The sequence below is a fragment of the Somniosus microcephalus genome, chromosome 7 (assembly GCF_052327205.1).
Source record: "Somniosus microcephalus isolate GS21.2 chromosome 7, FLI_Smic_1.0, whole genome shotgun sequence".
NCBI lineage: Eukaryota > Metazoa > Chordata > Chondrichthyes > Squaliformes > Somniosidae > Somniosus > Somniosus microcephalus.
Window position 1 is genome coordinate 219,130,138 of NC_140993.1, and position 14,618 is coordinate 219,144,755.

Below are 14,618 nucleotides of genomic sequence, written 5' to 3' on the forward strand. Positions count from 1 at the left end.
TTAAATATTATAATGAGACTCTGTGGAGGTAAGTACCTTTGCACTAACTTCTTGGATCCAGCGTTCCTGCCTCACCAACTCCTCCCCCCCGCCCCCCGTGGCCTCCGACCCCCCACAAGGCCTCCATACTCCAATCACCCCTCCGACGTTTGATCCTCGGCTCCCGACCCCCCGCACCCACCCCGGCCCCCGAAGCTCCCTCCGGCTCCCGATCACCTTCTGATTTTCCCCCTCTGGCCCCTGATCATGCTCCGGCCTCTGATCCTGCCCCGATCCCTTCCTAGTGCTGCAGGCCTACCAGCCCGACATCTGGCTGTGGGTGGGAAACAGTAATTCTAAATGTTAATGAGGCCCTGCTGTTAAATTCAGCAGGTCCTGTGAGGAAACCCGTTCTCCGCTTTCCACCAGAATAATCTTTACCCGCCATCAGAATAATAATCTTGCTCTCTGGCCCGCTAAATGGACTGAGCCTATTCATTGCATCATTGTGCTTGCACCGTGATGCAAACTGGTACCATGATGGGACTAATGGGTTCTGGAATAGGAATCACTCATTTCAGCCTTTTGGAGGAAGAAAGGGCCCAACAGAAGGATACCAAGCAGGCCAGGTGGCACCAGGGGAGGCCTGTGCCCACCTGCCAGTATGTGCATGCTTGCATCTGCTCCGAGGAATACATACCTGACTTGACATATGATCACTGAGTGCGCCGTATCCTAACCTCAAGAGAGCCTGTGGTAACAGACTCAGGGGCACAGCTAGGAAGCAAGGTCTGACTAACTCTAATGTTGGAAAGCTGTCAAGAAGCACCCTAATCATGTCATGCTTTCAGCGATAGTACTTGGAAGGAGGTATGCCAGGGTGCTTCACCACCAGCAATGCTCTCCCAAACCAATGATTTATTGTAAAAGTACCTAAAGGATACAGATCATGATGTACAAATACGCTAATTACTTTCATTACTAATGAGTTCAGTATTCTTTAAGCAGAATTTAAAATTCTGGAAAGAGTGTAAACTGCTATATGCTGCAGAGCAGTGCAGTTAAGCATGTAGAAAGACATAAGGCAAGTTACTATGGCTTTGAATTGGAAGGGGAAACAGTGGACTATGATTGGGAGAAACCTGCTGGAAAATGGGGGAGCCAGCTCGGGTCTGAAGTGATTCATTCAATGTTGATTGCCAAATCTTACTTCTTCCCTTCTGTGCATTTCCAGCATTTTCTGTTTTATTTTCAGATTTCCAGGATTCATGATTTTATTTTATTGCAATTTTTTAATCGAAATGAATCCAGTAGTTATGAGGGCAGTTGTTGTAATGTAACTTTTGATCATTCCAGCCTGGCTCTTACTTATAACCCTGATGAACTTTTTTGCTCTCATGTTTCCACAGTCACAAAAATGTACCCCTGCCACTGCTGCACAAAACAACATTCATAAGTATTAGTCTGGCTGCCACCACATGGGCTAAATGTTCAGCTGAGATAAATAGGCAGATTTGCTGCTTATAACAATCCATTATCACCCACCAAGAGCAAAATTTAGGCCCGAATATACAAATGTTCTCAAACTTCAATTTACCTGATTGCCAGAATTGAGTTATTCCCTATTTATTGATGAAACCATTTCACTGGATGAAGTGGGGACAAGTTAAAATGGATAAAGCGAGGAGCCTGGTTGAGTTTGAATGTACATCATCAGCACAGCATTGCAGTTGACAGCAGGGTGAGTCGCACAAACCTTTGAACACTTGCATTTTAATAAGCAATGATTCCATAGCTGTCTGAATTTTTCTTTAAAAATTGTTTGCCGTTAATCAGTTGGGTTCACTTGTGTGATTTTATTATCTGAAGTGAACCCTTTTTGTTTTGCTTGTATCACTTTTCCAGAAAAAGCTCAATTCTCCATGTTCTGATGGAGAGGGCGTTTGAAATGTCTCCAAGTAACTATGGCAACGCGTGCTGCAAAGGCAGTGCAGGCAGTGGCCAGCAGCACAGCTGAGGGGGGGGGGGGGGGGGAGAAAAAAATCAGAGTTAATAGTTCACATTTCAATTGCACGATGAATACAATGTACAATGGGGAGAAAATGTCAAAGTAAAACACAGCATTGTTTTAATTCTATCACTATTCATGTGGTCTCCGGGTTAACTCTTTGCTTTTCTCTGGAATATTTTCATTTCAGAATCAAGGGATATGGGGATGGGGCTGGAAAATAGAGTTGAGGTAAAAGTACAGCCATGATCTTATTGAATGGCAGAGCAGGCTTGAGGGGCCGTATGGCCGACTCCTGCTCCTATTTCATACGTTCTTACTTCCACTAGACCAAGGCCAAAAACTAACACTTCATCCCATCTGACTTCTTTAGAGGTTGATTTGTGTGTGTGGACCAGTAAGCTTCTTCCTTATTTAAAGCCAGGTGCGGGGAAGATGAGTGACTGCATTGACTCACCAGGCAAACTGCCTTCATACAGCTGGCACTGATGGTTTTACTGGAGTGTCATCCTCAGATCCAAATAAGTTGTACGTCCTTCAGTGTACCTCCTCCTGCAGGACCTCCAGCTCTTTATCAATGAGAGCACTGTTGTCCATGTATCTCTTCTGTGCCACTGTAAACGATTAGTCCACTTAGGCACAAACCTTAGCTGGAAATTCCTGCACCCTCTGGCAGTACCATTTCAAATGCTATATACAATCATTGTTCTTTTTGCACACAATGGGCCCAATTTTAAGTTAGCCCACCCAGCATAAATGAGGTGGTCGTGGCCCAAAATTAGTGTTGCATCAGGTTATGCTGGTGCTACAGCTGCCACCATTTTGGAAAGGTCCTTTCGATGGGCAACCGGAACGTGCACCTGTTTTAGCAGGAGGCCCTTTGAACATGCAAACCAGGGTCTATTGCATACATAGGACCTGACTTCAATGTTGAGTGACAATTTGGGGGAGCATGTGCTGCACACACTCTGCCCATTTGTCCCACGTGGTAATTTCAAAAAGTGGCCCCAAATTTTTTTGATTTCATCAGAATATTGTGGGCTAATGCAGATGGGGCTCGCTCCCCACCACAATTGGTTTCTCTCCCTCCCCCTGGACCTTCTTGCCTTCTGGCTGGATCCCTCTGCTGTTGTGGGATACTCAGTGGGGTCAGCAGACATGGATGCGGTGGATCACCTAGTTCTCCTGTGAACCAGTCATCTCGTGTCTCTCCTCCTTCAAGTAATGTGGGCACCGTGGACGACTGCATGATGAAGGCAGCATGGCTGCTTCTTGGGAGATTAGCCACTGTCATGCATGATAATATATCTGTGGTCAACTCAGCATTAATTGAGTGCAAACCCCATCTCTTTGTGAAGGCCATAAATTTGAGATGATGAGACCAGATGCCCACTTGGTTACCATTTGCGATCTCTGCACTCAAGGGAACTCTGCCAGCCACTGATAACTGCAACTGATGGCTTCTTCCACAGGAAAACTGATGAAGCTCTTGCCACTTGCAAAAATAGCAGGCATCACCTCCTGAATGCATGGGTACAGCACTGCAGGCTGCCTGATGTGGCATATGCCCCCTGCAATGGCCTCAAAAGGATCCTTTTTTGCCAGCTTTACGAAGGCAGGTGAGCAGACCTCACCAATTTCAGCCTGTTTTTAGGGGCAAGGCTCACACTGTTGTCATTGCCTTACCCAAAATGATAAAATGTGGCTGAGGTCTTTCAAAGCTTAACTTACATATGTTTATGAGGCCCACGCATAGCTAAGGTGCGAGCCTCAAAAATGCCCTCAAGCTGTGCCATGTAAAATGGAGTGGTGTTGGACTGGGGCACATGGTATCCTGGTACTAATTATGTGACCCATGTTAGTCGTGCGTGAAGCCCCAGAATACACATAAATGTTAGAGCTGGTGTGATGTCCTGTTGATAAACTAAAATGGCAGGGGGTTGGGAACCTGAGCAGGGAGAGGGAGGAAAGGGAAACAAGGATAAAAGCAAAAGATAGGAAGGAGAAAAACAAAAGTGGCAATCAGAGAAATCAATGGTTTAAATCAAACATGGCCACAGTAAATAGTAATTCTAATAGGTCTAAGAGTGTTAAAAAAACAAGCCTGAAGGCTTTGTGTCTTAATGCGAGGAGCATTTGTAATAAGGTGGATGAATTAGCTGCGCAAATAGAGGTAAACGAATATGATTTGATTGGGATTACGGAAACATGGCTCCAGGGTGGCCAAGGCTGTGAACTCAACATCCAGGGTTATTCAATATTCAGGAAAGATAGGCAAAAAGGAAAAGGAGGTGGGGTACCATTGCTGGTTAAAGAGGAGATTACAATAGTAAGGAAGGATATTAGCTCTGATGATGTGGAATCTGTATGGGTAGAACTGAGAAATACCAAGGGGCAGAAAACGTTAGTGGGAGTGGTATATAGACCTCCAAACAGTAATGCGGAGGTTGGGGATGGCATTAAAAGGGAAATTAGAGTAGCGTGCAATAAGGGCACAGCAGTCATCATGGGTGACTTTAATCTACATATAGATTGGGGTAACCAAATTAGTAACAAATCTGTGGAGGAGGAATTCCTGGAGTGTTTACGGGATGGTTTCCTGGACCAATATGTCGAGGAACCAACCAGAGATCAGGCCATCTTAGACTGGGTATTATGTAACGAGAAAGGATTAATTAGCAATCTTGTTGTACGAGGCCCCTTGGGTCGGAGTGATCATAATATGATCGAATTCTTCATTAAGATGGAGAATGACGTTGTTGACTCAGAGACTAGGGTCTGAATTTAAATAAAGGAAACTACGATGGTCTGAGGTGCGAGTTGGGTAGGATTGATTGGGGAATGTCACTCAAAGGGTTGACGGTGGCTAGGCAATGGCAAACATTCAAAGACCACATGGATGAACTACAGAATTTGTTCATCCCAGTTTGGCATAAAAATAAAACAAAAAAGGTGACTCAACCATGGCTAACAAGGGAAATTAGGGATAGCATAAGATCCAAGGGGAGGACATATAAATTGGCCAGAAAAAGCAGTAAACCTGAGGATTGGGAGCAGTTTAGGATTCAACAAAGGAGGACAAAGGGATTAATTAAGAAGGGGAAAATAGAATATGAGAGTAAGCTTGCAGGGAACATAAAAACTGACTGTAAAAGCTTTTATAGATATGTGAAGAGAAAAAGATTGGTGAAGTCAAGCGTAGGTCCCTTGCAGTCAGAATCAGGGGAATTTATAATCACACACACACACAGAAACCCCACAGTGCAGATAGAGGCCATTTCGGCCCATCGAGCCTGCACCGACACATATCCCACCCGATCCCCGTAACCCCTACACCAACACATATCCCACCCTATCCCCGTAACCCCACGTATTTAATCCCCCTAACACTAAGGGTCAATTTATCATAGCCAATCAACATAACCCGCACATCTTTGGACTGTGGGAGGAAACCGGAGCACCCGGAGGAAACCCACGCAAACACGGGGAGAATGTGCAAACTCCACACAGACAGTCGCCCGAGGCCAGATTCGAACCCGGGTCCCTGGCGCTGTGAGGCAACAGTGCTAACCACTATGCCACCTTTGGGGAACAAAGAAATGGCAGCCCAATTAAATACATACTTTGGTTCTGTCTTCACAAAGGAGGACACAAATAACCTCCCAGAGATGTCGGGGAACATAGGGTCTGATGAAAGGGAGGAACTGAAAGAAATCAGTACTTGTAGGGAAATGGTGTTAGGGAAATTGATGGGATTGAAGGCCGATAAATCCCCAGGGCCTGATAATCTACATCCTAGGGTATTTAAGAAAGTGGCCCTAGAAATAGTAGATGCATTGCTGATTATCTTCCAACATTCGATGGAATCTGGAACAGTACCCATGGATTGGAGGGTAGCTAATGTTACCCCACTATTCAAAAAATGTGGTAGAGAGAAAACGGGGAATTACAGACTGGTAAGCCTGACATCGGTAGTGGGGAAAATGCTAGAGTCCATTATAAAAGATGTAATAGCAGAGCACTTGGAAAACTGTGACAGGATCGGCCAAAGTCAACATGGATTTACAAAAGGTAAATTGTGCTTGACTAATCTACTGGAATTTTTTGAGGATGTAACTGGTAGAATAGATAAGGGAGAACCAGTGGATGTGGTGTATTTGGACTTTCAGAAGGCTTTCGATAAGGTCCCGCATAAGAGATTAGCGTGTAAAGTTAAGGCACATGGGATTGGGGGCTAGGTATTGACTTGGATAGAGAACTGGTTGGCAGACAGAAAGCAAAGAGTTGGAATAAATGAGTCTTTTTCCGAGTGGCAGGCAGTGACTAGTGGGGTACCGCAGGGATCGGTCCTTGGACCCCAGCTAGTCACAATATATATGAATGACCTAGACAAGGGAACTAGATGTAATATCTCCAAATATGCAGACGACACAAAGCTGGGTGGGCGTGTGTGCGGTGAGGAGGATGCCAAGAAACTCCAGGATGATTTGGACAGGTTGGGTGATTGGGCAGAAGCATGGCAGATGCAATATAACGTGGATAAATGTGAGGTTATCCACTTTGGTGGCAAAAACAGGAAGGCAGATTATTATCTGAATGGCAATAGATTGGGAGAAGGGGAAGTGCAGCAAGACCTGGGCGTCCTTGTGCACCAGTCGCTGAAGGTAAACATGCAGGTGCAGCAGGCGATTAAGAAGGCAATTGGTATGTTAGCCTTCGTAGCGAGAGGGTTTGAGTACAGGAACAAGGATGTCTTGCTGCAGTTGTACAGGGCCTTGGTGAGACCACATCTTGAGTATTGTGTGCAGTTTTGGTCGCCTTATCTGAGGAAGGATGTTCTTGCCATGGAAGGAGTTCAGCGAAGATTCACCAGACTGATACCTGGGATGGCAGGAATGACATATGAGGAGAGATTGGGTCGATTGGGCTTGTACCTGCTGGAGTTTAGAAGAATGAGAGGGGATCTCATTGAAACTTATAAAATTCTGACAGGACTGGACAGACTAGATGTAGGAAGGATGTTCCCGATGGTCGGGGAGTCCAGAACCAGGGGTCACAGGCTAAGGATAAGGGGTAAGCCATTTAGGACAGAAATGAGGAGGAATTTCTTCACCCAGAGAGTGGTGAACCTGTGGAATTCTCTACCACAGAAGGCAGTAGAGGCCACTTCATTAAATATATTCAAGAAGGAGTTGGATATATTTCTTAAGGCTAAAGGGATCATGGGGTATGGGGTAGAAAGCAGGGACCGGGTACTGAATTTGGATGATCAGCCATGATCACATTGAATGGCGGAGCAGGCTCGAGGGGCCGAATGGCCTACTCCTGCTCCTATCGTCTATGTTTCTACAGTGTTGCAATGTCATGGTTCAAAGAAGGCCACAAAATAATTCCAGCTGCTGTGGTTGGAATCAAGCCATCTTCAAACTTGCCTTGTGCCCACTATTGGAGATAAAATCACCTGAAGGTAAATATTTGCCCCCCAGGTCACTCTAACTACTAACCTCACTTTCTCAAATATCCTGGTGGCAACTCTTCACAATTCGCCCTAGGGGAGAATATTAAGACAGCTATTCCATTTCTGCTGTTGCCACTATCACATGACTCCCAGATACTGTAGGCAAGAAAGTCTGTGGCTTCTTCTGTATGTTATTTTTTTAGGACACTTGTGTAAATGGGCTTGGATAAATTCTTGTGTGCACTACTTCAACTCATTCATTAAAGAGGTCAATGATTGCCATGAAATTGCGCAGACAGGAATTTACGCAAAATGCATTAACCGGTCCTCTAAAAATACTACACAGAGGAAATAAAAGCCACTGGTATCTTAGCAATAATTAGCTTGGTCATAACTCACCAATATAGATGTTGTTCCTGCTTGGAGACATGGCATTGTAATTTTTGTCTAAAGATCCTGACAATGCCACAATGATGACTGGATAGATTGTAAGTGTGTAGCGCACATACTTATCAAGCAGAAAATTTTCCAGATAAAACCTATGGACAAAAATTTAAATTAATACATTATTTAAGTCAATACAGTCATCTGCAAATGATATTAAACTGCATTAATGCTATAGTTAGTTTGACACAAGTAACTGCTGTATAACAGTGTGAGCCAGCAGTATCGCGTTATACTGCAGCTCTACATCACCATCCAATCAAAGGAAAGCATGCTCATGTTACTTACTTGCCTGCACAATGTTCTGCTAACTGACATTCAACATCAGTGAAATTTTTAATGCAGTGAACAGCAATCTGCCAATTTTCTTCCATCCTCAACCCTCCCTCCTCATTGAAGCAGGATCCCTGGTCAACTTTCTCCTCCCTATTCTGGGGCAGTTCTAACTGATGCTTCAGCCAAGATTAGCTAGGGCAAAACTTGGCTCTGAATAAGAAACTGGCTAAAGGATAGAAGACAACTCGTACTGGTTAAAAGAGTATGGTTAAGGTGGGAAAGGGGAAGTACTGGGTGCGGTACACCAATGACTTGGATTCTGAAATTCAATACAAATTGGTTAAATTTGCAGATGATACCAAACTGGGAGAGGCAGTGGAATTGAAGGAGGCAGCTCAGAAATTACAGAATGAGCTAAACAAAATATGTGAGTAGCTGAACAATGGCAGGTTACATTTATTGCAGACAAGTGTAAAGTATTGCACATAGCATAAAAATGGACAACATGCATACTTCATGAATGGTGTTGAAGTAGCTAAGGTTGAAGTTGAAAGAGACCTAGGAGTCTTAGTAGACTCAATGCTCAACATGTGCAGTCAATGCAGAGCAGCGATCAACAAAGCCAATAGGATGATGAACTATATAGCCGGAACAGTAGAATACAAGCCAGAGGAAGTTATGACCAAACTGGTCAGACCACATCTTGAGTACGGTGTCCATTTCTGATTGCCGAGAAATATTCAAGCACTGGAGGCAGTGTGGAGAAGTGCCATGAGGTTACTCCCTAGTGTCAGGCATTTGAATTATGAGGGATTAATAGAAAGTTGGGCTTTTCAGCTCAGAAATAAGGCATCTAAGAAGTGATCTTATAGACGTATATAAAATAGTAAATGGTATGAAAAAGTTGATACTGTGGAAGTAGCTCAAGGTTCAAACCTAGTGAAAGGCAGTTTTAGGACAGATATCAGAAGGTTCTTCTTCACGCAGACAGTGATCAATATGTGAAATGGGCCCTTGAGCAGAGAGGTGGAGCCAAAAACCCTGGAATCATTTAAGAAACTATTAGATGTAGCAATGGGGGCAGGGAGAAGAGTGTAAGGTTGTTCCAGACAGCTGTATTAAAATGGGCTGAATGGCTTTCATCATCTGTAAGGACCTTGTGATTTTGCGAATTCAGCAGAGAGTGCGGAATTTTAGTGAAAATAATAGTGAGAACTATTCTTGGTTTTAAACCAAGTGCCTGACACAAATCAGCATTTCCATAACTAGCTAGGCCATCAGGGAAGCTCTTTACTAGCATTAGATAGGTAAAGCCCGCTCATTGAAACTTCTTAAACCTCAACATTAAATTAGTAATCAGGAACCCTGACTAATTTTTCCTCTCCGAGGGCACTGAAGCTAATTGTGGCGTCCCAACTGAGATCAGTGAACTCAGCAGTCTGAAAAGTGAACATGTGAACTTCTGTTTTCGAAGCGCTACTGCCACGCAACGTGGTGCATTCAACAACAACAACAACTTGTATTTATATAGCACCTTTAACGTAGTAAAACATCCCAAGGTGTTTTACAGGAGCGTTATAAAACAAAATCTGACACCGAGCCACATAAGGAGAAATTAGGGCAGATGACCAAAAGCTTGGTCAAAGAGGTAGATTTTAAGGAGCGTCTTAAAAGAGGAAAGAGAGGTAGAGAGACAGAGGTTTAGGCAGGGAATTCCAGAGTTTTGGGCCTAGGCAGCTGAAGGCACGGCCACAAATGGTGGCGTGATTAAAATCGGGGATGCGCAAGCGGCCAGAATTGGAGGAGCGCAGATATTTTGGAGAGTTTTGGGGCTGGAGGAGATTACAGCGATCGGGAAGGGCAAGGCCATGGAAGGATTTGAAAACAAAGATGAGAATTTTAAAACTGAGACGTTGCTTAACCAGGAGCCAATGTAGGTCAGCGAGCACAGGGGTGATGGATGAACAGGATTTGGTGCAAGTTAGGACACGGGCTGCAGAGTTTTGGATGACCTCAAATTTACATAGGGTAGAATGTGGGAGGTTGTCCAGTAGTGTTGGAATAGTCAAGCCTAGAGGTAACAGAGGCATGGATGAGGGTTTCAGCAACAGATGAGCTGAGGCAGGGGTGGAGATGGGCGATGTTCTGGAGGTGGAACTAGGTGGTCTTAGTGGCATGGATATGTGGTCGGAAGCTCATCTCGGGGTCAAAGAGGACACCAAGTTTCGAACAGTCTGATTCAGCCTCAGACTATTGCCAGGGAGAGGGATGGAGTCGGTGACTAGGGAATGGAGTTTGTGGCGGGGACTGAAGACAATGGCTTCGGTCTTCCCAATATTTAGCTGGAGGAAATTTATGTTCATCCAGTACTGGATGTTGGGCAAGCAGTCTGACAATTTAGAGACAGTGGTGGGGTCGAGAGAGATGGTGGTGGTGAGGTAGAGTGGGGTGTCATCAGCGTATGTGGAAACTGACGCTGTGTTTTCAGATGATGTCGTCAAGGGGCAGCTTGTAGATGAGAAATAGGAAGGAGACACCAGAGGTAACGGTGCGGGAGCGGGAAGAGAAGCCATTGCAGGTGATTCTCTGGCTATGGTTAGAATGGAACCAGGAGCGTGCAGTCTCACCCAGTTGGACGATGATGGAGAGGCGTTGGAGGAGGATGGTGGGGTCAACCATGTCAAAGGCAGCAGACAGGTCGAGAAGGATGAAGAGGGATAGTTTACCTTTGTCACAGTCAAGTCATTTGTGACTTTGATAAGAGCCGTTTTGGTACTGTGGTGGGGCGGAAACCTGATTGGAGGGATTCAAACATGGAGTTCTGAGAAAGATGGGCACGGATTTGGCAGGCGACAACATGTTCAAGGACTAAAGAGGAAAGGGAGGTTATAGTTGGGGTGGTAGTTTGCAAGGACCAAGGGGGTCAAGGATTGTTTTATTGAGGAGAGGGTGATGACGGCAGATTTGAAGGAGAGGAGGACAGTGCCCGAGGAGAGAGAACAGTTAACAATATCAGTTAACATGGGAGCCAGGAAGGGAAGTTGGATGGTCAGTAGTTTAGTGGGAATAGGGTCAAGGGAGCAGGAAGTGGGTTGCATGGTCAAGATGAGCTTGGAGAGAGCATGAGGCAAGATCGGAGAGAAACTGGAGAAAGATTAGAGTTCAGGGCTAGGGCAGGGGGGAACCTACAAAGACACAGGGAAATCTACTAATGAAAATTTTATTACCAGATAGTTGGGATTTCATTATAAAATTGTACCTGTACATACCATAAAACTACTTCGAAGGCCAGGATGGAAAGCGACACTGTAGCAGATGTCAAAGTGGTAATACTTCCATTATAAGTTAGTACAATAGCAAAGTTAAGTAGTGTTGCTATGGTTGTCCATGTTGCATAAACTGCTACTCCATTCTGTACCTATAAGATATATGACGTAAACAGTAAGGAGGCAGTCTGTTTCTCAGACAGTAAAGTATGTAAATTCTTACAGTAACAATTACATTGTGATGTTGCTCCTGCAGACCATCAGCAGAACCAGAATAGCAGATTTAATGTCCTGAGAAGTTGAAATGCTCCAAGATACAATTGAGATTGTCGCTCAGGATGCAGCTACTTCTCATGTTTACAAAACGTACACTCACACCGAATATAAGCCTAGAAATTACTGTTGGCAATACTATGTTGGAACTCTCAACATGCTTGTAAATGATCCCTTTGTCCCCTTTTTAGTGAGGGCATTACCCATTTAAAATAAACAGATTAATGTCCATGTTAAAGTACTGGAAGGAAGGATTTCATACAAATGTGTTAAGCATCTGACCATTAATATTAGCAGCAGTAATTTATAAGAACATAAGAAATAGGAGCAGTAGGCCATTCGGCCCTTCGAGCCTGCTCCGCCATTCAATAAGATCATGGCGATCTACCTCAACTCCACTTTCTTGCACTATCCCCATCTCCCTTGATTCCCTTAATATCCAAAAATCAATCTTTGTCTTGAATATACTCAACGACTGAGCATCCACAGCCCTCTGGGGTAGAGAATTCCAAAGATTCACCACCCACTGAGTGAAGAAATTTCTCCTCATCGCAGTCCTAAATGGCCGACCCCTTATTCTGAGACTCTGATCCCTGGTTCTAGACACCGCAGCCAGGGTAAACATCCTCCCTGCATCTACCCTGTCAAGCCCTGTGAGGATTTTGTATGTTTCAATGAGATCACCTCTCATTCTTCTAAACTCCAGAGAATATAGGCCTAGTCTACTCAATCTCTCCTCATAGGACAATCCCCCCATCCCAGGAACCAGTCTGGTGAACCTTTGTGGCACTCCCTCTATGGCAAGTATATCCTTCCTTAGGTAAGGAGAACAAAACTGTACACAATGCTCCAGGTGTGGTCTCACCAGGGCCCTATATAATTGCAGTAAGACATCTTTACTCTTATACTCAAATCCTCTTGTAATAAAGGCCAACATACTATTTGCTTTCCTAATTGCTTGCTGTACCTGCATGTTAACTTTCAGTGATTCGTGTACAAAGACACTCAGGTCCCTCTGAACACCAACATTTCCCAATCTCTCACCATTTAAAAAATACTCTGTTTTTCTATTTGTCTTACCAAAGTGGATAACTTCACATTTCTCCACATTATATTCCATTTGCCATGTTCTTGCCCACTCACTTAGAACATAAGAACATAAGAAAAACAGGAGAAGGCCGTACGGCCCCTTGAGCCATAGCTTGTCTGTATCCCCTTGAAGCCTCTTTGCATCCTCCTCACAACTTACATTCCCACCTAGCTTTGTATCAGCAGCAAACTTGGATATATTACATTTGGTCCCCTCATCCAAATCATTGATATAGATTGTGAATAGCTGAGGCCCAAGCACTGATCCTTGTGGTACCCCACTAGTTACAGCCTGTCAACCTAAAAATGACCCGTTTATCCCTACTATCTGTTTTCTGTCCATTAACCAATCCTCAATCCATGCTAGTATATTATCCCAATCCCATGAGCCCCAATTTTGCTTAATAACCTCTTGTGTGGCACCTTATCGAATGCCTGCTGAAAATCCAAATAAACCACATCCACTGGTTCCCTCTTATCTATTCTGCTAGTTACAACCTCAAAAAACTCTTAACAGATTCGTCAAACGCGATTTTCCTTTCATAAATCCGTGTTGACTCTGCCCAATCCTATTATTATTTTCTAAGTGCCCTGTTACCACATCCTTAATAATAGATTCTAGCATTTTCCCTGCTACTGATGTCAGGCTACCTGGTCTGTAGTTCCCCGTTTTCTCTCTTCCTCCTTTCTTAAATAGTGGGGTTACATTTGCTACCTTCCAATCTGCTGGGAACATTCTAGAATCTATGGAATTTTGGAAGATGACAACCACTGCATCCACTATCTCTTTAGCTACCTCTTTCAAAACCCTAGGATGTAGGCTATCAGGTCCAGGAGATTTATTGGCTTTCAGTCCCATTAATTTCTCCAGTACTATTTTTTTACTAATACTAATTTCTTTCATTTCCTCATTCTCGCTAGACCCTTGGTTCTCCACTATTTCTGGGAAGTTTTTTCCGTCTTCTTCCTTAAAGACAGACACAAAGGCTGGAATTTTTCCAGTGCTCAGGGGGCGGGTTTGGAGACGGGACATCCGGCAAAATTGCAAAGAATGACAGTTGTTCAGAAACCCGCTGTCAAGCCGCCTCCAAACAATCTTCCCAGGTGTCGGGTCCCCAATTTGCACATGGACCTGACACCTAGCGGCAGGAACAGGATTATAGGTACTTAACTGCTTGTTAGCAGGTTGTTAACAGGCAGTTAAGAGGCTTTTTGCAATTTTGACAGGTCTACTGTGGCCTTCCCAACGTTCGGACACCACACCAGGTAAGTGTGGCGTGCTATGGGTCTCCTGTAATGTTTCTGCATTGATGACAGCTGCAGAAGTGGTGTGAAGGATCCAATGGTACACTGGTGAGTTTCAGAGGTAAGAAAATGTTGGGAAAATCATTTTTAATGCATTTACACTTTTCTGTAGGTGATAAGTTTTGGATTGTGTGTGTAGTCCCACCTCATTGGGAGAAGCTTTCTCACCAGTGACAGATCACTTCTGTAAACGCACCTGCAGCTGCCATCTGTTCTAGCCTATGGAGTCACTGGAGAGCCTGGGTGCAAGAGCTCACCTTTGTACAGTGATTGTCAGTGTTTGCAGCACCTCAGTGCTGTCAGACACTGAAAAATCAGCAGTCAAAAAAAATTGTGCATGGCCCCTTTAAGAAAACCAGCAGATGATGCGTCATCAACTGATGTCATCTGACACTGGCTCCCTCTTAATTGGCCCACAAGCCCGCAGGGTGGGCTTAACAAGGCCAATTGACGCAAAATCGCGTCTGTGCATCTGATGTCGTTGGGGGCGGGGCTGGAACCCGGAAGGCAGCTGTCCCAC

At 44.4% G+C, this 14,618-nt stretch overlaps 1 protein-coding gene across 3 annotated transcripts in view; it reads right to left on the bottom strand.

The window, feature by feature from the left end:
* Positions 1-205: 205 nt before the first annotated feature.
* LOC147115128 (uncharacterized) overlaps positions 206-14,618 on the bottom strand; it is a 65,320-nt gene continuing 50,907 nt past the window's right edge. For all 3 annotated transcript variants that reach the window (XM_085993424.1, XM_085993422.1, XM_085993423.1), the window contains 3 exons: positions 11,435-11,583; positions 7,845-7,984; positions 206-1,992 (listed from right to left, as the gene is read on the bottom strand). In XM_085993424.1, the coding sequence (XP_085849550.1) occupies positions 1,892-1,992; positions 7,845-7,984; positions 11,435-11,583 (390 nt within the window). In that variant the 3' untranslated portion in view covers positions 206-1,891. The remainder of the gene's footprint in view (positions 1,993-7,844; positions 7,985-11,434; positions 11,584-14,618) is intronic.